General features: G+C 39.6%; 1 protein-coding gene across 1 annotated transcript in view; it reads left to right on the top strand.

Annotated features, from left to right (window-relative positions):
• Positions 1–25,887, top strand: part of FMN2 (formin 2) — a 245,110-nt gene that overhangs the window by 183,602 nt on the left and 35,621 nt on the right. The window contains exons 14-15 of the mRNA XM_020787324.3: positions 8,860–8,952; positions 22,712–22,763. Coding sequence (XP_020642983.3) covers positions 8,860–8,952; positions 22,712–22,763 — 145 coding nt within the window. The remainder of the gene's footprint in view (positions 1–8,859; positions 8,953–22,711; positions 22,764–25,887) is intronic.

Genomic DNA, 25,887 nt, shown 5'->3' with positions numbered 1-25,887 from the left:
TTGGCCCCTTTCCTTTTCTATTATTATATTAATGATGTAGTCCCAACCATGTACAATCTTGATATTTACATGACCAAAATTTCAGCCAGGCCAGTTAATATACTACTTTACATAGATGATATGGCTTTACTTTCAACAACACAAGTGGATATGCGGAGATTGCTTTAAAAGTTCTGTTTATTGACACGAAAATAACTTGGTAATTAATTCCAGTAAATAAAAAATGGTATTATTTAGTAAAAGAAGGGAATGGCAGAAGCGTTTTTTGGATTCAAAAGAAATAGAACAGGTAGGATTATATAACTACCTGGGCATAGCCTTTACGCCTACTGGATCATGGGATCCCCGAGTTAAAGAAAATTATATGAAAACAATAGCTTACAGGCAAACTTGCATTGTTGTTGTTGTTGTTTAGTCATTAAATCATGTCCGACTCTTTGTGACCCCATGGGCCAGAGCACGCCAGGCCCTCGTGTCTTTCACTGCCTCCCAGAGTTGGGTCAAATTCATGTTGGTAGCTTCAATGACCCTGTCCAACGATCTCATCCTCTCTCCTCCCCTCTCCTCTTGCCTTCACACTTTTCCAACATCAGGGTCTTTTCCAGGGAGTCTTCTCTTCTCATGAGATGGCCAAAGTATTAGAGCCTCAGCTTCAGGATCTGTCCTTCCAGTGAGCACTCAGGGTTGATTTCCTTCAAAATGGATAGGTTTGTTCTCTTTGCAGTCCAGGGGACTCTCAAGAGCCTCCTCCAGCACCACAATTCAAAAGCATCAATTCTTCAACGGTCAGCCTTCTTTATGGTCCAGCTGTCACTTTCATACATCACTGTTGGAAAAACCCTAGCTTTGACTATGCAGACATTTGTCGGCAAAGTGATGTCTCTGCTTTTTAAGATGCTGTTGAGGTTTGTCATCGCTTTCCTCCCAAGAAGCAGGTGTCTTTTAAATTCGTGGCTGCTGTCACCATCTGCAGTGATCATGGAACCTAAAAAGGTAAAATCTGTCACTGCCTCCATATCTTCCCGTTCTGTTTGCCAGGAGGTGATGGGACCAGTGGCTATTATCTTAGTTTTTCTTTATGTTGAGCTTCAGACCATTTTTGCACTCTCCTCTTTCACCCTCATTAAGTGGTTCTTTAAGTCCTCCTCACCTTCTGCCATCAGAGTGGTATCATCTGCATATCTGAGGTTGTTGATATTTCATCCGGCAATCTTAATTCCTGTTTGAGATTCCTCCAGTACGGCCTTTCGCATGATGTATTCTGCATATAAGTTAAATAATTAGGGGGACAATATACAGCCTTGTCATACTCCTTTCCCAATTTTGAACCAATCAGTTGTTCCATATCTAGTTCTAACTGTTGCTTCCTGTCCCACATATAAATTTCTCAGGAGATAGATAAGGTGGTCAGGCACTCCCATTTCTTCAAGAATTTGCCATAGTTTGTTGTGGTCCACACAGTCAAAGGCTTTTGCGTAGTCAATGAAGCAGAAGTAGATGTTTCTCTGGCTTTCTCCATAATCCAGTGCATGTTAGCAATTTGGTCTCTAGTTCCTCTGCTCCTTCAAAATCCAGCTTGTAGTTTTCCGAGGTCTCGGTCCACATACTGCTGGAGCCTGCTTTGGAGTATTTTGAGCATCACCTAGCTACCATGTGAAATGAGTGCAATTGTATGGTAGTTGGAGCATTCTTTGGCACTGCCCTTCTTTGGGATTGGGATGTAGACTGATCTTTTCTAATCCTCTGGCAACTGCTGAATTTTCCAAACTTGTTGGCATATTGAGTGGAGCACCTTAACAGCATCATCTTTTAAGATTTAAATAGTTCAACTGGAATGCCATCAACCTCCACTGGTCTTGTTTGTTAGCCATGCTTTCTAGCCCATTTGACTTCACTCTCCAGGATATCTGTGTTGTCTAGGACGTCCAGAACTTTCTAGTATAATTCTTTTGTGTATCCTTGCCACCTCGTCTTGATGTCTTCTGCTTCTGTGAGATCCCTACCATTTCCTTCCTTATCATGTCAATTTTCGCACAAAATGTTTCTTTAATATCTCCAATTTTTTGAACAGATCTCTGGTTTTTAACTTCCTATTATTTTCCTCCATTTCTTTGCACTGTTCATATAAGAAGGCCCTCTTGTCTCTCCTTGCTATTCTTTGGAAGTCAGCATTCAGTTTTCTGTAACTTTCCGTATCTCCCTTCTATCTTGTTTCCCATCTCTTCTCCGCTATTTTTAAGGCCTTGTTAGACAACCGCTTTACTTTCTTGCATTTCCTTTTCTTTGGGATGGGTTTTGTTGCTGTCTGCTGTACAATGTTACAAGTCTCCATCCATAGTTCTTCCAGCACTATCCACCAAATCTTGTTCCTTAAATCTGTTCTTCACTTCCACTGTGTATTCATAAGGGATTTGGTTAAAATTATACCTGACTAGCTCAGTGGTTTTTCCTACTTTCTTCAGTTTAAGCTTGAATTTTGCTATAAGAAGCTGATGATCAGAGCCACAATCAGCTCCAGGTCTTGTTTTTGCTTCTCCGTCTTTGGCTGCAGAGAATATAATCAATCAATAATTAGTATTGCCCATCTGTGGATGTCTATGTGTAGAGTCACCTCTTGTGTTGTTTTAAAAGAGTGTTTGTGATGACCAGCTTGTTCTCTTGACAAAACTCTATTAGCCTTCGCCCTTCTTCATTTTGAACTCCAAGGCCAAACTTACCTGTTGTTCCTTTTACCTTTTTACTCCCTACTTTAGCATTCCAGTCCCCTAGAATGAGAAGAACATCTTTCTTTGGTGTCAGTTCTAGAAGGTGTTGTAAGTCTTCATAGAATTGGTCAATTTCAGCCTCTTCAGCATTGGTGGTTGGTGCATAAACGTGGATTACTTTGATGTTCAAAAGTCTGCTTTGAATTCGTATTGAAATCATTCCATCATTTTTGAGATTGCATCGCAGTTCAGCTTTTCCCACTCTTTTGCTGACTATGAGGGCTACTCTATTTCTTCTACGGGATTCTTGCCCACAGTAGTAGATATGATAACAGTCTGAATTGAATTCACCGATTCCTGTCCATTTTAGTTCCCTGAAGCCCAGAATGTCAATGTTTATTCCTGCCATCTCCTGTTTGACCACATCTAGCTTACCAAGGTTCATAGATCTTACATTCCAGGTTCCTATGCAGTATTTTTCTTTGCAGCATCGGACTTTCCTTTCACTTCCAGGCACGTCCACAGCTGAGCATCCTTTCGGCTTTGGCCCAACCACTTCATTAGCTCTGGAGCTGCTTGTACTTGTCCTCCACTCTTCCTCAGTAGCATGTTGGACACCTTCCGACCTGGGGGGGCTCCTCTTCTAGCATCATATCTTTTAGCCTTTTGTTTCTGTCTGTGGAGTTTTCTTGGCAGCGATACTGGAGTGGCTTGCCAGTTCCTGCTCTAGGTGAATCATGTTTAGTCAGAACTCACCAGTATGACCTGCCCATCTTGGGTATCCCTGCATGGCATAGCCCATAGGTTCTCTGAATTACTCAAGCCCCTTCGCGACGACAAGGCAGTGATCCATGAAGGAGGGTTTTTCCTGAGTGTTCTCTGTCTGAAATACAAACAGTAAGAATGCCACCTCTAACACAACACCAAGTTTCAGAGTCTGGAATGGAGAGGGTGTTTTACCTCGCTCCAGGAAGAGGCAAGCTTGCTGTGGGGACATCCTGTCTCACACATCTGATGTTATGGGTGTGGCTTAGGAGGTCATGTAAGCTTTCCCCACCACAACGCTGATCTCTTTGCTGAATTTCAGCTTTCTTGCCCTGTCAGAGTATAGAGCACAATATAAATAATTATTTATATAATATAATACAATATAAATTATATTGTTATTGTTATTATTTGAGGCTGAATTGGGCTATGACTAAAAGTGATGAGACTCCAGCCAGAAATAGCCCTGGGAAATCTACCCAAAATTGAAGCTGACTGAAGTTCAGCTGTAATTTACAGAAGGCCTAGGGCTTGGAGCAGAAAGAGATGAGCAGTCAAAAATTCTTGCTCCCAGGCCCAAGACTCACAAGAAGGCCTCTCTGTAGGACAGGGAATTATTATTAATAATAATAATTAATATTGCCCTTTTTTACCCATCTCCATGTCTCACCTCATCATTTCTTTTTTGGGGGGATAATAATGAGAAAATCAAAGCTAGGATCCAGATAGGTAAAGGTAAAGGTTCCCCTTGACAATTTTTGTCCAGTTATGTTCGACTCTAGGGGGCGGTGCTCATCCCCGTTTCCAAGCCATACAGCCAGCGTTTTGTCCGAAGACAATCTTCTGTGGTCACATGGCCAGTGCGACTTAGACACGGAACGCTGTTACCTTCCCACCGAGGTGGTCCCTATTTATCTACTTGCATTTGCATGTTTTCGAACCGCTAGGTTGGCGGGAGCTGGGGCAACCGACAGGCGCTCACTCCGTCGTGTGGATTCGATCTTATGACTGCTTGGTCTTCTGACCCTGCAGCACAGGCTTCTGCGGTTTAGCCCGCAGCGCCACCACGTCCAGATAGATCTGTACATTTTTATAGAGTTTTTCTGTACATACATGTATTGAAAGTGCATGTTTTTCCTCTTAATTTCACTATTCTCACTTGGTGGCTTGCTTGCAAACAGCTACCACACTTGGAGGGAGCTAATAAAGCTCTGTATGTGTTTGCAAACATTACACAATGGCTTTTTTGAAGACTGGATAATCTTCCAGGAGCCAACAACACAGAAGAACAAAAAACATATGGTAGCATCTTGAAATAAGCTCCTAGGAATAATCCTTTCCAAGATCTCTGAAGATTTCTTGAGCATCTAAAATAGGGGGAAAAACTCATCTTCATTACATATTGCACTTTCTTTACCTGGATTAATTTCTCATAGATGTGTGGCACAATGAGGCTTTCCTTCCTGGTTCTCCATTTCTGTAGTAGCTTGCCACAAAAAATAAGCCCATAAAGCATTTGGTTTTGCCAGAACAGACAACAGCAGTCAGAGACCACATAGGCTATCAAAACAAGTTTGCATTGTGCCACAGCTCCTGCACTTTCTGTGAAATTGACTTAACATTGCATTTGTTTGGGCACAAAGCCTATAAACACTTAAATATATTTTTAGCTTTGTAACCATGAATGGTCTCATTTAGGTCAATATAATTCACATGGTATTGTAGTTAAGAATGTTTACAAGGGTGTGTGATCTGAGCCTTGGTAAATTACTGTAGCTGAGTAGTCAGTTCCACAAAGTTTAAAGACATGGTTTGTGCTGGTTGATTTGCACATGCATGTTTGCTTTAAATGTCTAGCACTGTGAAACAGATGGAGTATTTGTTAAAGTTTCTTACTGACTAATAAAAGTTAACTTTAAACAAAATGTTTGCCTGTTAAAATTTGCCACAGTTTTGCCCATGGTCATGAGAGTTAGGCCTCGTTGATTCCAGTGGACTGCAGCTCTGGTCACATGAAGAGATGTTCTCTAGTTATCCTCCAATGACACAGTCAAGATCGAAATATTTTCCCAGCCAACAGTGTAACTGCAGTTTATTTTCCACTCCCTGGGAGTGTTGTGTTATTTTGTTTCTCTGTCATATTGGTGCATTCCATACCACAATCACCTATGTGCATGACCTGCCCTGCTTCTTTTCAAAATTGAAGCTAGGAAGGTGGCCACCATTATTGCAGTGCACACATATATATTAAAAAATTCACGGGCAGTGCATCAATATGTGTAGTCACAGAGAAAACCGAGCCTTTGCTGCAGTGCCAGCAATGAAACAGTTGCGGAAGGGCTGCGGCGGCGGGGGGGGGGGGAGAGAGAAATGGCAGATTAAGCTGAAAGGCAGAGGTGATGACGGGGGAAGTAGACAAAGCAATCCCATTCTGCAGGAGCAGTCAGCTCAACAGAGGACATATTCCCAAACAGATGAATTGCCCCTTGAGAGAAAATAAACTGGTACCATGGTGTAGCCGGCCATAATGATTCAAATAGGAAGAAATAAATCATTACTGCTAAAAGCTCTTGCTTGCCCCAGTATATCTACCATTGGACCAATTCAGTACAACAGAGGTATGGAATATTTTATTTTATTATATTGTTTTTATTTTATCTATTATTGTTAGCCACCCAGAGTAGACTTCGGTCTAGATGGGCGGGGTATAAATTTAATAAATAAATAAGTCAATGAAATATATTGGAAGAACTAGAGGACATTTCTCTTGTCTGACCAGGGCCTAAATCTGTTTCCCAGATAGGTGTAACTCCTTTAGGGCATAAATGTATGTGTGCCTTCAAGTCAATTCTGACTCCAGGATTTTCTTGTTACAGAATAAACTGAAGTTATTTACCATTCCCTTTTTCTGGGGGCACCCTGAGACTGTGCAGCTTGCCCACGGCCAGACAGACTGACTCCTCTAGGATGCACAGTGGGAAAATGAACTCCCAACTTCTCACATCACAGCCAGATGCATAATTGATTGAGCTGTCGAGCCAGCTCTCTCTTGGCTTTCCTTCAGATACATTTCTGAAATATTGTATCTTCTAAACTACTGTGTTTCCCCGAAAATAAGACCGGGTCTTATGTTAATTTTTGCTGCAAAAAACACATTAGATTTTATTTTCGGGGGATTTTTTTTTCATGTACAACGATCTATATTTATTCAAACACAGTCATTTCATCTTCTGGAATACCGTCATAACTCTTCAAACCCCAAATTCTGGCCTGAATTTCTTGTGACTCCCTCCCGGGAAGGGGGAGTGGTGGTGGCAGTGGCTCCAACACAAACTGGCCTCAAACTCCTTCCACTGCAGGACCAGAGGTTTCTGTCTTGCTTGTTGATGTGGTGAGGGGAGGGGGAAAGCATGGATCCTGCTGACCCGCTCGGACAAGATGGAATCAATCCCAGTTGCTGAACAATTAGTCTCTGGTGGAGGGCGGGGTTTCACTTAAATATGGCTTATTTTTGGGGTAGGGCTTATATTATGAGCATCCTGAAAAATCATACTAGGGTTTATTTTCAGGTTAGGTCTTATTTTCAGGGAAACTGTATTTTTTTCCTGAATTTGAGTTTGTGGAAAGACAATATTAAAGGGGAAAGTTGTAAGTACTGTTATATTAAATGGGAAAAACAATAAGCAGGTACTGTTAAGACCTGTTAATATATTCTAGCTCTCAAATATAACATTTTTTTGCATGCTGTCTATTTTGTTTTTTTATACAGCCTGATTAGCTTCAGTTTTGACCATTCTTGACATTGCCCTTTAATGTTTTATTCTAATCATTGGTCTAACATTTTTTTCATAGTAGCATCATACAGTGGGGTCTTGACTTAAGAACTACTTGAGTTAAGAACATTTTGACTTAAGAACCACTCTCATAGGAAAATATTGACTTGACTTAAGTACTTAGATTTGAGTTAAGAACTGAAAAAAAACCACGTGGGAGGCAGGGAAAGTGCAAAATGTGAACTTTCAGCTAACTGTTGGCCAGTGAAAAGGGTGCCTGTCTGCTTCCTCACTCCTCCCAGCGTTTAGAGAGTGGATTGGGAGACAGTCTTTGGACTGCCTGGTACTGTCCTGCCTGGACTGTATTTTCCCTGCCTTCCCTGAACCTTTCTTGACCTAAGAAAAAAAAGAAACAAAATACCCCCCTCTAGTAGTCGAAGGCAGAATAGCAGCTTCCCATTAGTTTCTATGGATGGAAAAGAGCAGATACGGATCAAATGGTTTTCAATGCATTCCTATGGGAAATGCAGATTTGACTTGAGAACATTTTGACTTGAGAACTGCCTTCCAATACGGATTAAGTTCTCAAGTCAAGACCCCACTGTAGTTGAAAAAGATTTCATATGAGCAATGCCAACAAGGCTCAGAATCGTGTAAGACTAAAGGGTTGTGTAGTGGCAGTAAGATGTTGGATTAATGGACTTTGCATTTTCCCTTTATCGTTTTACCTTTTATTTCAACGTCAAATTTAGTATAGTAACTGAATTCTTGAATCTTGGTGAAATGATAGAACTGCAATTCAGTTCAATATTTCCAAATCAAAATTAATAGTTTTGCTTTAGGATAACATTTTATTGTTGAGAGTTGAGTCTTCCTTACCTTAAAATGGGGACTGGAAAATCCATCAGTTTTCACCTTCTCCCATATTTCAGTTGTGAAGATTTTTGGTACATGATGAAACAAAACAAAACAAAAACAAACATCTGTAAAACTGAAAGGAAATCCTCAACCATCCATTAATACATACCTCACACCAACAAATTTACATAATTTTTAGATAATCGTTTCTGCCTGGATGTTGAGTTCAAATGAAGTGGTACGCATAGTAGTTTTCACTGAAATGCCTCCTTCTCTTCTCTTCTCTTCTCTTCTCTTCTCTTCTCTTCTCTTCTCTTCTCTTCTCTTCTCTTCTGAGACAAAGAGGGGGAGGTTATCAAGTTCTCAAATAAATACTGCATGCTCTTATTTTTTGAAAGACAATTTAGTATTACATATCTGGAATATAAATTGTAATTACATGAAAGAGTTTCAGTTGCTACATAGTGACATCTAAGTGAGTTGGCCTTACCTGGTTCTTCTGTCCCACCTTTGTCCTTTCTTTGTCCATTATGATCGCTACTCATGACACATACAGTATTACACCAGTACTAGACAAAACTGATACTGGTGCGATACAACTTGTGTGATTTTGCAGTAGCAAAATGGCCATTACGTCCATTCTAAGAACTTGCTGAAGTCTACATTTCATATCATTTTATAGTTAAAAGCAAATGCTGATGAAGGAACTTGTTTTGTAATTAATAGAATTGTAATTCAGATGTAACTTCACTTTGCAGCATGCGAAACAGAAGCAGCCAAAGTTTGCCAGTTTTCCTTAGAGGAGCACATCCAACCCTTTAAAGACAACATGGAGAAATTCATTAGTCAAGGTAAATAATGACATGTCATTTAACCTTTCCAGGCATTTTCAAAAGAAGGTTATAGAAACAATGTTTAGACATGGTGAGTAAAGAGTCTATTTATTTTGGAACCATAGAAATGTGTAGATTACCTAAATCAGATAGTCTTTCATTTCAAAAGATAGTCTTTCATTTCAACCTATTTGGGATTCAGTTTCTGAATACTAGTAGACACTGAGGTTGGCTTTTAGTTATAAGATTCTGATGAGTTCATATTCTGCATTGGAAACAAATTTTCAATATTAGTTTCTTAGCAATTTTCATAAAATTGAATGCTGGATCTGTGCTTTTACTTGTCTCCAAAGACATGGCTACACTTTTCAAAGTACCGAAAACTACCGCATGTACAGAAATTCTGGCTTATTTCATTTGCGAATCGCCTTTGAAAAGCCACATGTTTTGGAAATGAAAGCTAAGGAATTCTATAAAATCCTTGGGTCATGTTCACAGAAAGTGCCACAAAAGTGGACTTCCAGCCTGTGGTTGATTTCTCACCTCCGTTTCGGCTTTTCGTCTGGAATTTGGCCAAGAATCCTGCATGTCAGGCTCCGGTTTCCTGCAGCAGTGAATGTGATCTTTATTGTCCTTCCCCTGTGCTTATAGCTAGAGAAATACATAGGTAGTAGGAGCCGTCTCATTATTTTTAAAAGAGTGCACTCTTCTATCCTGAGACTATTGCAAAAATGCTTTCAGTCCTCTTCAGTGATAACATATTGTTAAATGCAAAACAGAGATGCAAGCAATATTCTCCCAATCTGGGATAGCTTAAAATCTGGGGGCTTGTAAACAGTTTCCTCAGATGAGAAGTGAGCTTCTAAAGCTTCTAACTTATTGTCTGGCGCTAGGGATGTGAAATCTTAAAAATACAATCTCAGTGTGTTTCCTTGGTTGCCACCTAGAAGTTTATTCTGACAAATATCCATATTCAACTATGCCAGTGGTTCTTAACCTTTTTGAAAGAAACGCCCCCTTGAGCAATTGAGGAAGTTATCATTGCCCCCCTCCCCGCAGTGATGATATCTTTATTTATTTATTTATTTATTTATTTATTTATTTATTTATTTATTTATTTATTTATTTATTTATTTATTTATGTATGTATGTATTTATGTATTTATGTATTTATGTATGTATGTATGTATTTATTTATTTATTTATTTATTTATTTATTTATTTATTTATTTATTTAATAAATCCAATGACCCCTGAAAACAAAATTAAATTCCAAGAAAATGAAATGCCCCCCAAAAAGTAACATTTAATGATTTAGTTGCAAGTGAATTTTAAGACGCAAAAAGAAATATAAAAAGGGCATAAAAACAAATGCAGGGACTAAAAATTTCAAGACAAAAAGTCTGAAACTAAATTAAAATTGGAGGAAAATATATATTCATGCACACTGTAAAAAGGCTGCAGCCATCTTCACAGGTTTGGCTTGCTCCAGCGCCCCCGTACCGCCCCCTTCTGCTCCAGCGCCCCCACGCCGCCCCTTTTCTTTCTACTGCCCCCCTGAAAAACGAAATCGCCCCCTGGGGGGCATTATCGCCCACGTTAAGAACCACTGAACTATGCAGTTCGCATGCTATTTATTTTTTATTATTTATTTTAATTGCATGCCCTTTTATTGTGTGGATCAGGTCCCAACCTCAAAAGTGGAGTGCAGGTTGTGTTTGGGTCTGTGATGGGATAAATTCTGATCCAAAAGGAATGTACACATTCCTGTCAAAATACAAGTTTTCAGTCTTTGCCTGAAACAACGCTCCTAGCTCTTGTCCTCAATGACCTACCCCATGGAAAAAGGAAGGATTGCTTCCTGCTCTTAGTTTATCAATCAAGCAACAGTAACACCAGGGGAGGAGGAAGATTTTTGTATTACCATCTTCTCCTTCCCTTTCTTCCTCCCTCCCTGCCTCTCTCTTGCTGTGACATGCTGACTTTCTTCATCACTGTGGCACACTGGGTAGCAGCAGGATGAAACGGAGAGCCTTAGAGTGACATGGAAGTAATAGTAAGGACACTGTAGCTGCATTAGTTTCCCTTACATGTTCTTTTCCAAGCCACTGCTACCCAGTGACCAGAATCCTATGAGATATTTCTGCCAGTGTAAGACTAACAACGTAAATTTAAATGTGGAAATTGTTACTCAATCACAAATCAGTGTGTGTACTTTTGTTGTTGATTATGATGAAGATGATGCTGCGCTCAAGTTGTGTGATTTGGCATCCAACAAGAAATACAGTCTTTACCTTCTTAAGTGGTGGTAATTTGCCACTCTAATTTCTGATGCTGGACTTAGCACTGGTGCATACAAATCACAGAATTTGGGCCAGGATGCTTCAGTCTCAGAGTGGGAGGAGGGATGTAGAAGACTTCAATGTTGTCCTGTTTCTGTTTACTTGTTGGCACCACTCATATCACTTCAGAAGCTTTTAGATTCAGGGTGTTCTCAGCAGCATTATCTTGGGCCCTTAAATCAGTTCACAAAAATAATCTTGAGCTGTTCCCATGGGTATAATGTGGAGGGCTAAAGCATTTCCAAGTTAGTTCAAGAAGAGCTTGGCAGAGTTTGGCCAAAGAAAATGATGAAACATGCAACAGGTTTAATGAAATAATACATTGGACCATGATAATGGTATAAACATATATGGTGGTAACAAATAAAGAGATATGGAAATTGTGAACACAGATGGATAAATATTTCTGTAATTCTGAACTGTTTGCCTTCCCACAATATACACTTGTGGGCAGAAATACATGTTATATATACTTATGGGCAGAAATACATGTTGATGGAGACTTATATTTGCAAGGATAATATGAATGTATTAGGAGAAATTTTTAACAAAGTGCAATTAGAGGTAGGTATGCTTAACATTACTGCCACTCTTTTCTTCATGTGCCTTCTTTGTGTTTCCTCCAAATGGGGTTACTTTATCCCAGGAAAAAAATACCGTAGTTGGGAAAAGCAAATATGAATAATTATTTTGCTGGATGTCGGTGTGATATTTGAACAGGGAAACTGGGTAGTGGGGTTATATATGCCTCTTATATCTGCTGGTTCTCCTCTGCACATGTGTTCTCCCCACCTTTGCTTTATGAAAAAAATATATGGGGTTGTACACACATTTTTTAACTGAGTGTTTTACAGTAGTGTACAGGAAATGGATTTGGGGGGAAAACACCTTTGTTTATACTCCATAGTTAAGTAACATTATGTACTTAAAATCCCTTTGTTTTTATCTGTCTGGTCTGAATTCAGACTTGAAAAGAGCTCACATAGGATTTCTCTTTGCTGCTCAATATTTGACAAGCTTTTGATCTGAATTTTTTTTTTCCTTGTGGGCTCTTGTTTACACAAGCATAATCAATGCGTTGTTTCATCTAGACTGCACACACAAAGATAGTTTAGGGGGAAAGGAGGGCAGCATTTGGCACCTTTGAGGATTTGACTGTTTATATAGTGTGTGTTCTTGGGAGAAATGAAATGGAATTTCAAAACTCTTTCAGAAGTTTAATTTCTTGAAATGAACATTGAGTAAATGTAGTTCATTGATTAAATGTTTGTTTGTTTGTTTGTTTTAATCAAGCTGTTTGTGTATCTGCTGTCAGTTCAGTCTAGCCTTTTCTGTAGTATCTATGTTTTATTTAAATGACTCAAACTGAGTATGTGAAAATCTTTCCAATGCATAGGGAATTGGGTAATTATCTGGAGGACCTCATGTCCCTCTAAATTGATGAGTTCCCGGTAAGCTGTCTGTCATCCCACAGCCTTAAGTCCCATACATGGAACAACAACTCAGATCCACTTCACATAGGATACAGATCAAATACAGTGGTGCCTCACATAGCGAGGTTAATCCGTTCCGGATTAACCTTCGCTATGCTGAAGCATCGCTGAACGGGGCAGTGATTTCCATTGGAACGCATTAAACATCGTTTAATGCGTTCCAAATAGGCCAAATACTCACCGTTCAGCGAAGCTTCAGGATGGCCGGCAGGCATTTTCGCGCCCTCGCCTCGCTTAACGAGGGCGCGAAAACGCTGCGCGCGGCCATTTTAGGCCATTTCCTGGCTTCCGGCGGCCATTTTGGCCGCCGAACAGCTGATCGTTGGGGGTCGTTTTGCGAAGATCGGTAAGCGAAACGCTTACCGGTCTTCGCAAAGCGAATTTTTCCCCATTTAAAAAACGTTGAGCGATCGCATTAGCGATCCGAAAAAACGGATCGCTATGCGATTTCATCGTTATACGGTGCGCTCGTTAAGCGAGGCACCACTGTATATGAACTTCACCTCTTGCCTTCTACTCTTGAGAACGTAGCTAGGCAAGCTGATCTTTGTCCCAGCCATTTTGCTGCCAATTACCTCACATAACTTTCTATGCCAACTTGTTTTGTCACTTCCCAACCATGACCGAAGAATAGCTACAGCTTCTGGTGTAACTACCCCTCTAAGTCTACTTACCTTCCTGCTCTAGCTAACTCTGATTTTTTTAGGGCACTTTTTAAAATCTTTTTCTTGGTTAGGAAAAGAGAACAGATGGGCTGCTAGCCCATGTACTTTAGCAAATGTTTTCCTCTGTGGTTTATACAACGGAATCTAAACATTCTCGAAGAAATGTGCCTGGTAAACTCCATCTCTATATAGATTGGATCTCATATGAAGTATAGCAGTGAAAAGAAATATAAATAACTATAAATAATAAATGACATGTATAAATAATAGGAGAGAGCAAGCTGGCTGGATAGCCGGTTTAAGTATCTGGCTATAGAGCCAGAGGTTGGGAATTTGATTCCCCTTTTTGCCTTCTGTGATCAGAGCCAGTCTGTGTGACCTTGGGGGCAAGCCGCACAGTCCCAAGGCACCCCCAGAAGAAGGGAACAGTAAACTACTTCTGAGTATTCTCTGCCCGGAAAACCCAGAAAAGGGTCATCATGAGTCAGAATTGATTTGATAGCACATGATGATGATAAATAACATATCATTTTTTGTGTGTTTGTTTCTTTGGAAGAATGAATAAGGCAGAATCCCAAAGGACAGGTGATACTTTTAGTGAACTACTAAAATTAAGCCACTGAAAAAAGAAAAAATTCCCCCCCAAAACATCTTGGCCAGATGTTGCGGCCATATTCTCTTCTTTAAAGTAAGTAGCAAAATGGAGTCTGTGATCTTTTTAGAATCAGTTTGAGGCTATCAGTTTTACCTCAGAGATAGAAATTATAGCTCGGTGGCTTAGGTCTCCAGCTGCAAAGCCAGAGGTTGGAAGTTCAATTTTCTACGGTGCCTCCCTGAGAAGGACTGGACTCAATGATCCATAGGTCCCTTCTGGCTCTGCAGTTCAAAGGTTACTATCACTCAAGCCCAATGCTGGGCACACAAAATAAGCCAAGCAGACGGCAACGTGAAATGGAAGCAGGTAGTCTTAAATATCTGAAGGTCACCACCGCTAGTTCTGGCAGCTGCAGATGGACTGGCAGTAGTGGTTTTCAGATGTTTAAGACTCCTTGGCATCTGTGGCCCTGAAAGGGAACCTAGGCACTGAGAGAGAGAGAGAGAGAGAGAGAGAAGCAAGGACCTTTTTATTACCAACGCACAGGCACGGTTGATGACATCACCATACTTTTTGTTTCTTGCTTTTAGTTTATGAGATGTTTGGCTAGTTCAACCAACTGAATTTAAAAATGTCAACCTTAAGTAGCAAACACAGCTTCCATACACACACATTACTAGCATATAAATAACCAAGTAGTTTATGTTGTATGTCCTTTACCTAGAATATAGTTTGTTGACCTCCACTTGGATGCTGTAACAGTCATATCTGACTCCAACATACATTCGGAACAAAACTAATCCGTGACCCATAAAACTGTGAATTAAAATCCTTTCTGAAAAACAATGCTGCGGTGCTCTGGGATCTACCTTTTTATGTCAAAGCAATCTGGGCTGTCTCAGTATGCTGACACCACATCTTGTTAGCTTTATCTCACAGAAATGTCGCCTCACCAGTGACAAAAAACCCAGTTACGCTTCTATAGTTTATCCTCTGTAGTCTGGCATTTTTCCAAACTGGCAAGATTCTAGGCTACTGCTAATTTATTAGTTCACATCAGGGGGCAATAAACATTTTAAAAACATGATAAGTTCTTTCTGTGTTTTTTTTATTATGTTTTTCATGTAGCCATTGAGAAAGTGAAAAACAAAGTGATACCTTTCAGCAATTCTCGTTCTCTGCCTGGAAAGTGTAAAGGCAGATCCAAGTTTCATGAATCTGATTTATAGCCTCAGTGTGCTGGCTCAAATAATTGCCAGCATTTCCTTGTGTTTACTAATGGCACTGATACAATGGGAGTAGGTAATACATGCTTGATGTCTAAGCTTCTCATTTTGAACCCTGTTTATATAGTATGTATAGGAAGAGTATGGAAAATTAGTGCAGGGAAATCACCCAAGAGGGAGACCACAGCTGCAATACAAGGATATCTGCAAGCGGGATCTGAAGGCCTTAGGAATGGACCTCAACAGATGGGAAACTCTGACATATGAGCATTCATCCTGGAGGCAGGCATTACATCACAGCCTCACCCAATTTGAAGAGACCCTTGTCCAGCAGGCCGAGGCAAAGAGGAAGTCACAAAAGCAGCAAAACCAGGGAGCTGGACAGGGGACAGATTGGATTTGTCTTCAGTGTGGAAGAGATTGTCACTCTCGAATTGGCCTCCTCAGCCACACTAGATGCTGTTCCAAGTCCTTCCATACAGAGCACATTACCATAGTCTTTCGAGACTGAAGGATGCCTACATGTAGGAAGAGTAATAGCAGGCCTGCTGTTAAACAAGGCAAAATCCTGTTGGCACAGTTCTGCTGGCATAAACCAGATTGGGGTGCTAATTGATTTCAATTAATGTGAAGCTTCCAATCCCCATGTTTCATGCTCCCTATGACCCCATTCTGCCATGGGGAAGCTTTGAGAGCCTTGAGATGGGAGAGGGAGTTTTTAATAGTTTTTTTTAAAATGCTCTTGGATCACAGCCACCAGGATTAGAACTGCCACTGGATGACTCAGTGGTGATATTTAACTGTTAAAAACTCGCTTTCCACATCCCCAGTCCTGAAGCTCTGAAAGCTTTCCCCCAGGAAACACACAGCCTCAGGAGCCTCAAAAGCTGAAACAGAGTGATTGGAAGCTTCAGTCTAATTTAAACGAATTGTTTTTGTGCCCTGATCTTGTTTACACAAACAGAACCGTGCCCACAAAATTTTGCCCACTATGTATGGCTGCTGTTGGAATTTTCCTCTGATGCCAAATTGAATTGTGCTCCTCCCCCAAAAAGAACTGTATGAACAAAACTTTTGAAACCCTCCCATTCTTTTGCTTGCATAATGCAGATGAGAGAAATGCTGTCAAAGGATTTGTCCATTCTAGCAGTCTCAGTTCAATGAAAATAAATAAATTATTAAGTCCGTAGAGGTATGATTCACAACAAAGACAGTAATTTTGACTCATGAAGAAAACATGTTGGAGTGAACTGTAAATAGAATCTCAGAAAATTAGACAAATGCTTGCAGCAAGCACGTAGAAAAAGATTCAGAGATGAGCAGATGAAAAGATTTGTGTAGTCTTCCATTTGAGATTACTCCTGTCCTATATTCAGTTACGTGAAAAAGGAGTGATTGTTACTGAAGAGTGAAATGGAGACCAGAAGGGACGGCATTTATTCTCTTCTTTTTCTCTTTCTCTGTCTTGCTTTCTTTCATCACCCATCTCCTCTGAGTGCTCGCCCATTCCTTGGGTGATGTGTGCTGCCCTCCCCTCCCCACAGCATGACTGGCCACTCACCTGCTCTTCTGTCTTCTGCTTTCTCTCTCAGCTGACCACTCAGTGGCCAGTTGCACTGGGGTGGGGAGGGGAGAGAAGCTCATGTCACCCGAGGAATGGGTGAATTGCAGGGGAGGTGGATGTTGTGCCCTCACAACACCTGTGTGGGTGTGATGATGACTCACCCAGAATTCGGACTTCTTAAATCATGCCCCTCTCTTTGTCACTATAACAGTGCCTATGGATATTTATTAAATTGATTCCTGTAGATAACACCAATGGCAGCAATCAAGATGGTCTACAGGATACCCTCTTGTGCTCACTACCATTCATAAAGTGACACTAAATAAGGAATAATCCCAGAAACTGATCCCCTTTTTAAAATCAATTAAATACTTCTCACCTGAACAAAAAGCAATTATTATCAAGACTGTTTTTCAACAAGTTTGAATTGTTTCGAGGGGTAATGGTGTGGGGTAGGATGGGGAGAGTAAAACTGTTTTGCTTTTTTTAAAAAAATTCATTAATTGAAAACCCTTTGCTCAAATTCCTCATATTTGGCACAGAACAAGAGCAGACTGTATGTTACTTCTATGTCAAATTTGGTGCTGATCGGAAATTCAGTTTCAAAGTTACAATTTGTGGTTTATTCTGCCCCATTTTTAGAATTACATTGTATAATGTTGATTTGGTGTACTGAACAATAACATCTCTCTAATGTACTGGTTCTTAACCTTGGGTTACTCAGGAGTTTTGGACTGCAACTCCCAGAAGCCTTCACCACCAGCTGTCCTGACTGGGTTTTCTGGGAGTTGCAGTTCAAAAGCATCCGAGTAACAAAGGTTAAGAACCACTGCTCTAATGCAGTGATTTAAAATGTTGTCAATTTTTATAAAAATGTTTGTTTTACAAAATGTCAAAAGAAAATCAAAAATATTGTGTCATTTTAAGACAAGCAGATTAATTTCAGTGTGAGCTTTACTGGGTTACAGCCTACTTCCTCTGATACAGAATGTCTGTTTTGCTTTAATAGCCAGTCTTTTTATTATTCATTTTTACTTATTATTTCCATACTTAATCAAGGCAACAAATTAATTATTAACATTTTCTGGATATTTTACGGTTACATAGCATCGCTGTGCCTAATGAACAATCAACAACCAGTTCTGTAGTAATATGGCTAAACTAATTGAAAACATAAAAAATTTGAGTATGTGGTCTCTTCGTCATCAGCTCCTGGAGTACTTCCTGTTCTGTTGATTTTGTTTCCATGGACTAGGTTTCTACATGCTTTAAGGGGGAAAGTGATCTTATTTAACCACGTCCTCTTTAAAACGGATCTGTCAGTTTTTCCATTGCTATTGTTTCCTCACTCTACCCCCATTCTCTTTCAGTGCCAAGCTTTCGTGTTGATCATACTTTCCATCCTACAATGATTTTCACTTTTGTTACTCTCAGTAAAAAGGCAATCAGATTCTAGTATAGAAAGTCTATAGTCATTACTGAAATGCATTTAATTAAGTTTAATCATGGCTGTAATGCTGAATTTGTTAGCTATTTCTTCTTGTATTCAGAATATTTTATTCTAGAACTTCTCAAATTCTGTACTTATCCATCATTTATACCTTATCTCCCTCCGTACTTTCCTGTGTTGTCTGAGTTTTACTGGATTTAAGATCCATGAACCTGGTAACTTGAATATAGTATTAATTGGTCAAGTTTTCATATTCACCATGTCTTTTTTCATTGATTACTTATAGAGACACCCCGCAAATAATCTTTTAATTTTTCTCCTGAGAATGCTGGATCCAGAGTTTGTGTCCATCACTGTTCTGGCTCAAGGTATTCTGCTTGGAATAGGGAAGATAATTTCCATCAGTTCTCCCATTCCCTGCTGTTATCAGCACCACCTTGTATTCTCTTCTGCAGGATTTTCCAATCCACTAGAGAAGATTTTCAGGGAACATGAAACTTATCAGTTAAGCCTCATGGCACAGTGATTAAACTGCAGTAGTGCAGCCAAAACTCACAACCCAGATTCAATCCCAGGTAGCCATCTCAAGGTTGACTCAACCTTCCAGCCTTCTGAGGTCAGTAAATTGAGTACCCAGTTTGCTGGGTGGGGAAATGTATAGCCTACATAATTAATTTGTAAACCACCCAGAGAGTGCTTTAAATGCTATGGGGCAGTATTTAGGCAGCACACTTTTATTTCTTTTTTATCACATTCTCCATTTCAGAGATGATTATTTGTCTCTTATTTGTTTTTTCCAACCATTTTGTCTAGTGACAACACCCATAAGTTAAATTCCCAAATCCATGCTGTGGTGACATATATCTTTATTAAGCTAACTAAAAAATAAAGGTTTTCTGCATAATAGGGGAGAAAATCCAAAAACCTAAAAATTTAAATAATCAAGTCCACTGCCAGAAAACTTCAAGTGGCAAAAAGGATGTGGACAAAACTTGTGGAAAGCTTTTGCAGATGGAATATAGGTTGCTTCAAGAAAAATCACATTTTATGTATGTATGTATGTATGTATGTATGTATGTATGTATGTATGTATGTATGTATGTATGTATGTATGTATGTATGTATGTATGTATGTATGTGTGTGTGTGTGTGTGTGTGTGTGTGTGTGTGTGTGTGTGTGTGTGTTTATTTGTTTATTTGTTTATTTGTTTATTTGTTTATTTGTTTATTTGTTTATTTAGATTTATACCCCGCCCATCTAAACAGATAGTCTACTCTGGGCGGCATTACAAAATTTAAAAATAATAAAACCAATGGCATGCAAAAATCCAAGCTGTAAAAATGTAGATATTAAAATACAGTAGGAGGGAAAGCCTGCCTAAAATAGCCATGTCTTAAGTTTACTTCTAAAGACACCCAGAGAGGGAGCCAGGCGGATCTCTAGGGGCAAGTTGTTCCAGAGGTGAGGGACCACTGCCGAGAAGGCCCAGTTCCTCGTTCTTTCGGCGTTAGGCCCCTCAATTGCCTGGCCTGGCTAGAACAAGTGTCGCTGGCAGACCTGGGCAGGAAAAGGCACTCTGCCAGATATCAAGGTCCTAAACCATTTAGGGCTTTATAAGTAATCATAAGAACTTTGAAATCAGCGCGGAAATGAATGGTCAACCAATGCAAGGCAGCCAGAATGGGGGAAATATGGTAGTGCCTCTTTACCCCAGTTAGAAGTCTGGCCGTGGCATTTTGTACCATCTGAAGTTTCCACGTCAATCTCAAAAGCAGCCCCATGTAGAACGCATTAGATTAATCGAATCTTGAGACTAGGAGCACATGGACCAAAGTGGTGAGCGCCCCCACATCAAGATAGGGACGCAACTGGGCAATCCGCTGAAGGTGGAAATGTGTGGAACGGGCCACTGACGACACCTGGGTGTTCATGGTAAGCGCCTGGTCCAGATGTACACCCAAGCTGCAAACCTCACTCATGGTGGAAAGAATCACCCTCCCAAAAGAGAGGGAGTTTCTCAGACCACTGATGTCTGGGGCACCCACCCGAAGGACCTCCGTCTTGCCCGGATTCAGCCTCAGTCCCTTCTCTTGCATCCATTGCTGAACAGCCCCCAGGCAGTGCTCAAGGGACAAGATAGCATCCACTCCACACCCCCTGATGACCCCTCCCAGCGGCCTCATAAAGATGTTAAATAGCATTGGAGAGATAATCAAGCCCTGTGAGACCCCACAATTGAGGCTCCACGGGGCCGAGAAACTCTCTCCAATCTGCACTCTCTGGGGACGGTCCTCCAAGAAGGAACAGAGCCAAGCCAAAGTCAGGCCACTGATTCCCAACTCAGAGAGCCTCTCCAGGAGGATACCATGGTTGATGGTATTAAAGGCAGCTGAGATATCGAGAAGGACCAGCAGAGACATTTTGTCCTGTCGACCTCCCTCATCAGGTCATCAAAGAGGGTGACCAATGCTGTTTCCATGCCATTGCACAGCCTGAAGCCTGACTGGAATGGATCCAGGGCATTGGTTTCATCCAGAAGAGCCTGTAGCTGATAGGCTACCATCCTCTTAACTACCTTGCTAAGGAGAGAAACATTGGCGATGGGCCTATAATTACCAATATCATTTGCCGCCAAGCTCAGTTTCTTGCTAATGGGCCTAATGAGTGTCTTCTGGAGAGACTCATTAATTATTGCTGTAGCCCATTCAGATGTTATAGGCCTGGCTGCTTTGATTAGCCAGGCTGGGCAAGGGTCAAGGGAGGAGGTGGTGGCGTGATAGTGGTTAGGCACTCTGTCCACCATATCTGATGTCACAGTGCAAGACAGAGCACTGGACATCTCAGCTTGATCTACTGTTTTCAAATAGGGGGCAAGATCCCGAGGGATGGCTTCCACTTTTGATTTTTAAAAGGCTGCAAATTGGTCAGGTGAGATGCTATTGGGAGGCCAGTCACCATGACCAGTTCTGGAAAGATCGCAAATTATACAGAAAAGTTCCGCCTGCTGATTGGAAGCTTTGCTTATCTGTACAGCAAAGTAAGATTGACTAGCAGGCTTCACCTTAGATTGGTAGAGGTTAGTCACGATCCTGACAGCTATTTGATTATTTTCTGTTGGGTTCCGCCTCCATATGCACTCTAGCTTTCTCCTATTTCGCTCCATTAATCACAGCTTTGGGTTAAACCAGGGCGAAGGGCGATCTCTGTGCCAGAGAGGGTGTTTAGGTGTGATCGTTTTAAAAATATTCTGTTTGAACATACTGTATAAAACAAAGTGTTGATGTTACATAAACATCTGTTGGCAAGCTTAGAGCCTGCCCAACCTTGTAATTTATGATTCCTTGGAGTACATCTCCAAAAAATTCCCCTTATACAGATTTTCTCTAGAATTTGTCAGTTCCTCTCAAAATTTGATTTTGCCAGTACATATTTTGTTGCAAATGTCTGTCTTTCTCTATGTGGGCTTCATAACAGCTTGGGATTAGTTCAGCCTAGGAATATGAAAACAGAGAATTGGTAGTTTGCATCCAGTTTTGGTGAAGTTTTCATTGATTCAGGGAAATCGCCTTCATTGTGGCTGAAATTATAAAATACATGGTCTAAAAGGGTTCAGTTTTAGGAAAACAGATGTGAAAAGAATTAATGCAAAGCCAAACACAATCACAGTAAAACATCATTTTCTATTAACAGATGAGACGGAAGTAATAAACTGAGAACATGTTGTACAAGACTACCAAATTTTCCAAAACCAATACATAGTCAAAATTCCACTTTGGTGAATTTCTGTGCCAGTAGTAATTTAGCTTTCTGGTAGTGTTTTCGTACTCGGATGACATTAGTTTTGGCAATGAATAACATATCACATTGAATTGTGGTTGGTGTAGTCCGAATATTCTAGTCAGTTCAGTAGTCAGGCATTGTGTGTGTGTTTGTGTGTGTGTGTGTGTGTGAAATGAAGAACATGTAAGAACTCCAATCTTTTCCTAAAACTCTGTATAACTAAACTAATCAGGGATGAGCCAAATGCAGCCCTCCACATACTTTTGGACTACAGTTTGAAGTTTTCCTCACCATTAAGGGAGGAAGATCTAATCCAGAATTTTTGCAGTGCTGAAATGTGCTCATTTCTTGTGTATTTGTACATGTGTGGGTAGGTAGCTGTTAATTTATCTTCCAAAAGTGAACAGAAAGAAAGAAGATTTGAGAAACAGATTAAATGTGCAAAACAACTTCTACAGTAACTGGTAAAAAGTTTTGGATATCAGAAAATAATTCACATCTACTTCTTATTGCTATTAAAACTTTCATTGATGTGACTTCTGTGCAAATACAGAATTTCATTGCTCACATAAATTAACCCAGTGCTTTTCCTTTAGAATTATGTATAGTAAGAATATTGCTCCAAGATATTATCTAACCTTGTTCTCTGCTTATTGTTCAGCTAAAATTGACCATGAAATGGAAGAGAAATCTCTTGAAGAGACGCGTAAAAGGTGAGCTGAACAAAATATGAAAATCTTTTCATTGTTATTCTCATAAGCTTTGATTTTTCTGCTTGGTGAAAGAAATGTAACCTTAAAGGACAAATTGTTACTGTGATATAATTTACTGGAGATTTCTGGAGACCCGGTACTCTTAGATAGTACACTATTAAAGCTAAGAAGTTCAATCTCGTCCTGAAATTAATACAACACAGTTGAGTAGATTAAAATAAACCAATTAGGCCTTTGCAAAGAGAGAGAGAGAGATTCTTTTTCTGACTAAAAACAGATGCATACTGCTGCTGTTATGTATTTTCTTTAGCTCCCCGCTATACACCAAGGAATGAAAAGAGATGCTATTAACATATTAACAATGTGAATAATTATATATTGCTTTAATGTGTTGAATTAGCTCTGACAATGAAGCCAATGCACTCTTTATAATTCTTATTAATGTAAGCGTTAATGAGGTCTGAGTCTTTGAAGCTTTTTCATTTGTGCTTGCACAACTCTTCATTTCCTCCGCTCCCCCCCCCCCTTGCTTCTTCTTTTCTGAAATTTGCTTAATATTGTGGCTTACTTGATGAAGTGGTTATACTAGCAATGGAAAATATTTTAAAATATTTTTTTTCCAAGTCTAATAGAAATGACACATGCATTTGCCAAATTTTTTCCTTTTTTCAATTGCAGTTTTGAAGAATTGCAATATTCAAGGAAATACAGTGGGAGTAAGCTCTGAAAAGTAATTGAGGATAGTATTCCTTTTACAAATCTTCATGATAGTTGAAGAATGCTTCTTGAATGGCTGCACACTGATGGTGGCTATAGCTGCCATGCTCCACAAAAAGTTACACATATTCATTGCTACCTGATTGTGCATCTTCTTTTGCCTTGATCTGCTTTCTCCAAATAATGTAAACATGAATGAAGGCAAGATCACACACTCTTAGATTTATTTCCAGTGTTCTGCAACCTGTTAGAAAAAAATATAATACATAATAGGTGTAAGAGCTAGAAACTATTATTGGAAAACATTTTCTTTCCTATAAAAAAAACAGATGCCTCATATCCATCACAAAATACAGTCACTTTTCTACCTACAAGGTGAAGCAAGAAAGAAAAAGAAAAAAAAACACTAAAAAAACTGGATTTGCTGTAACAAAAAACTGAAACTCTTGAAAATAAATTAAATGTTGATGTGAAGAGGTAGAATTAAGTTGTATGTGGGAATATACAGTGGTGCCTCGCATTACGATTGCCCCGTTTAACGATAAAACCGCATTACAATGAACTTTTTACAATCGCAAAATGATGTTTCCTATGGGGGAATTTCACTTTGTGATGATCAGTTCCCTGCTTCAGGAACCAATTCTTTGCAAAACGACGATTTTCCAACAGCTGATCGGCGGTTTCAAAATGGCCACCGGGTAAACAAAATGGCCCCCGCTGTTTTCTGGGACAGATTCATTGCTGCACAGGCAGCGGAAATGGCCGCCCTATGGAGGATCTTTATTGGACGGTGAGTTTACAGCCCTTTGGAACGCATTAAACGGGTTTTAATGTGTTTCAATGGGTTTTTTCTTTTCGCATTATGACGTTTTCGTTCAACAGTGATTTTGCTGGAATGAATTAATGTCGTAATGCAAGGCACCACTGTAAATGTAAGATGAAGGAGCTTGTGCTTAATGAAAATTGATTCTAAGAATAAACTAAAACCAGTATGAGCAGTGCAAAATTTCCATTATTGTTCTTGGAAAAGTGAAGTGAAATTCTTCTCAGCTTCCTTTGAGATACCTTGAAGCCTGCTCATTTGTTCTCTCAGATCACTTCTCTGTATTTTGGACTCTAGCCATCTCCTTTGCTCCTTCTTTTAAGAAAGTGTACCACTTACGGTTGTTCTAGATATTGAAAACAGAAAATTCCATAGCAATGAAGACTTTTTTTACAAAGAGGCAGGCATTTTTGTATAAAATCTTCTCTCTATAGATTCTCCTGAAGCTAGATATACATTATTATAGCTAGCAACATTATTGTGACACTTAGCTAATTATCTAAAAATACAGCCTAATCTGTCACTTATCTTGTATGAATTTAATTTTAGGAATGTTTAATTTTACCTATTAATACAGACCCCTATGCTTCACTAAAATGATGCATATATTTAGTGTAACAAAATATTTGCTTATATTGGGAAAGTGTAGGTTACATATAGTATGACATTTTTATTTAGAATTCACCTAATAAAATATTTCACTGTCAAAGACACTTTAGGGGCATAGGGCGAGAAAAGTGCTTCAGAAACCTAAATAAATAAGAGATTAGTTACATTCTGCTAATCAAGGGTAAAATAGTGGTGCAATGGGTGAGTAGACAAGTGAGTTACTGTCAGTTACAGTGATGGATTAGCTGGAGCACAATTAATGTGATTAATGTGGTTGGACTTTTCTTTTTGAAGTGACTATGTGCCACACAGTGTCTGCCTCATGATTACGTGTCTTGGAATTACACTGAAATACTGAGTCACTATTTTATATGGGTCATGATAAATATACCTTCTCCCTGTGATGTTTTAAAACCTTGAGCAAAAAGAAGTTATTGAAACATTTAAGCTCTGAAGAATTTGTAAAACAACCCTGGTTTGAGAACAGTGCGTCTAGAAAAGGCCAGTTGTTTAGCAGATGAACTGAGATGGAAAGTTAATTTTTCATACATAACGAAGACAAAAGATATGATATGTCTGACCCAGAGATTCCATAAAGTGTCTGGCTGCTCATTTGTCAAAAGTGAGATGTTTAATAGTTTCTGAAAGGTTGTATACATTTTTATTTATTTATCATATTTAGTGACTTTTAAGTGTGTCAATGTGTGAAGTGTTTATTCAAGAAATGGATTTCTAGCACATCAGCCAAAATGAAATGTGAAATGTTTAGCTCACAATATGAGCATATTCTAAGATCTCTGAGTAAGTATTGCGAGATGAGTAGAAAGCACATGGGTCTGTGTTTATCTAGCTTCCCCAGGCAGACAATGAAGGCTCCAGGCTGGTATTAAAGCTGAAGTGATATGGAATGTCTTCATCAAACTCCAAACAATTACATCACCTCTGAACAATATTGATAACGTGAAATAGAAAAAG

This window comes from Pogona vitticeps, chromosome 1 (genome assembly GCF_051106095.1).
Source record: "Pogona vitticeps strain Pit_001003342236 chromosome 1, PviZW2.1, whole genome shotgun sequence".
Classification (NCBI taxonomy): Eukaryota; Metazoa; Chordata; class Lepidosauria; order Squamata; family Agamidae; genus Pogona; species Pogona vitticeps.
Note: the sequence above shows the minus strand (reverse complement) of the source record. Positions and strands in the feature narration are given on the sequence as shown.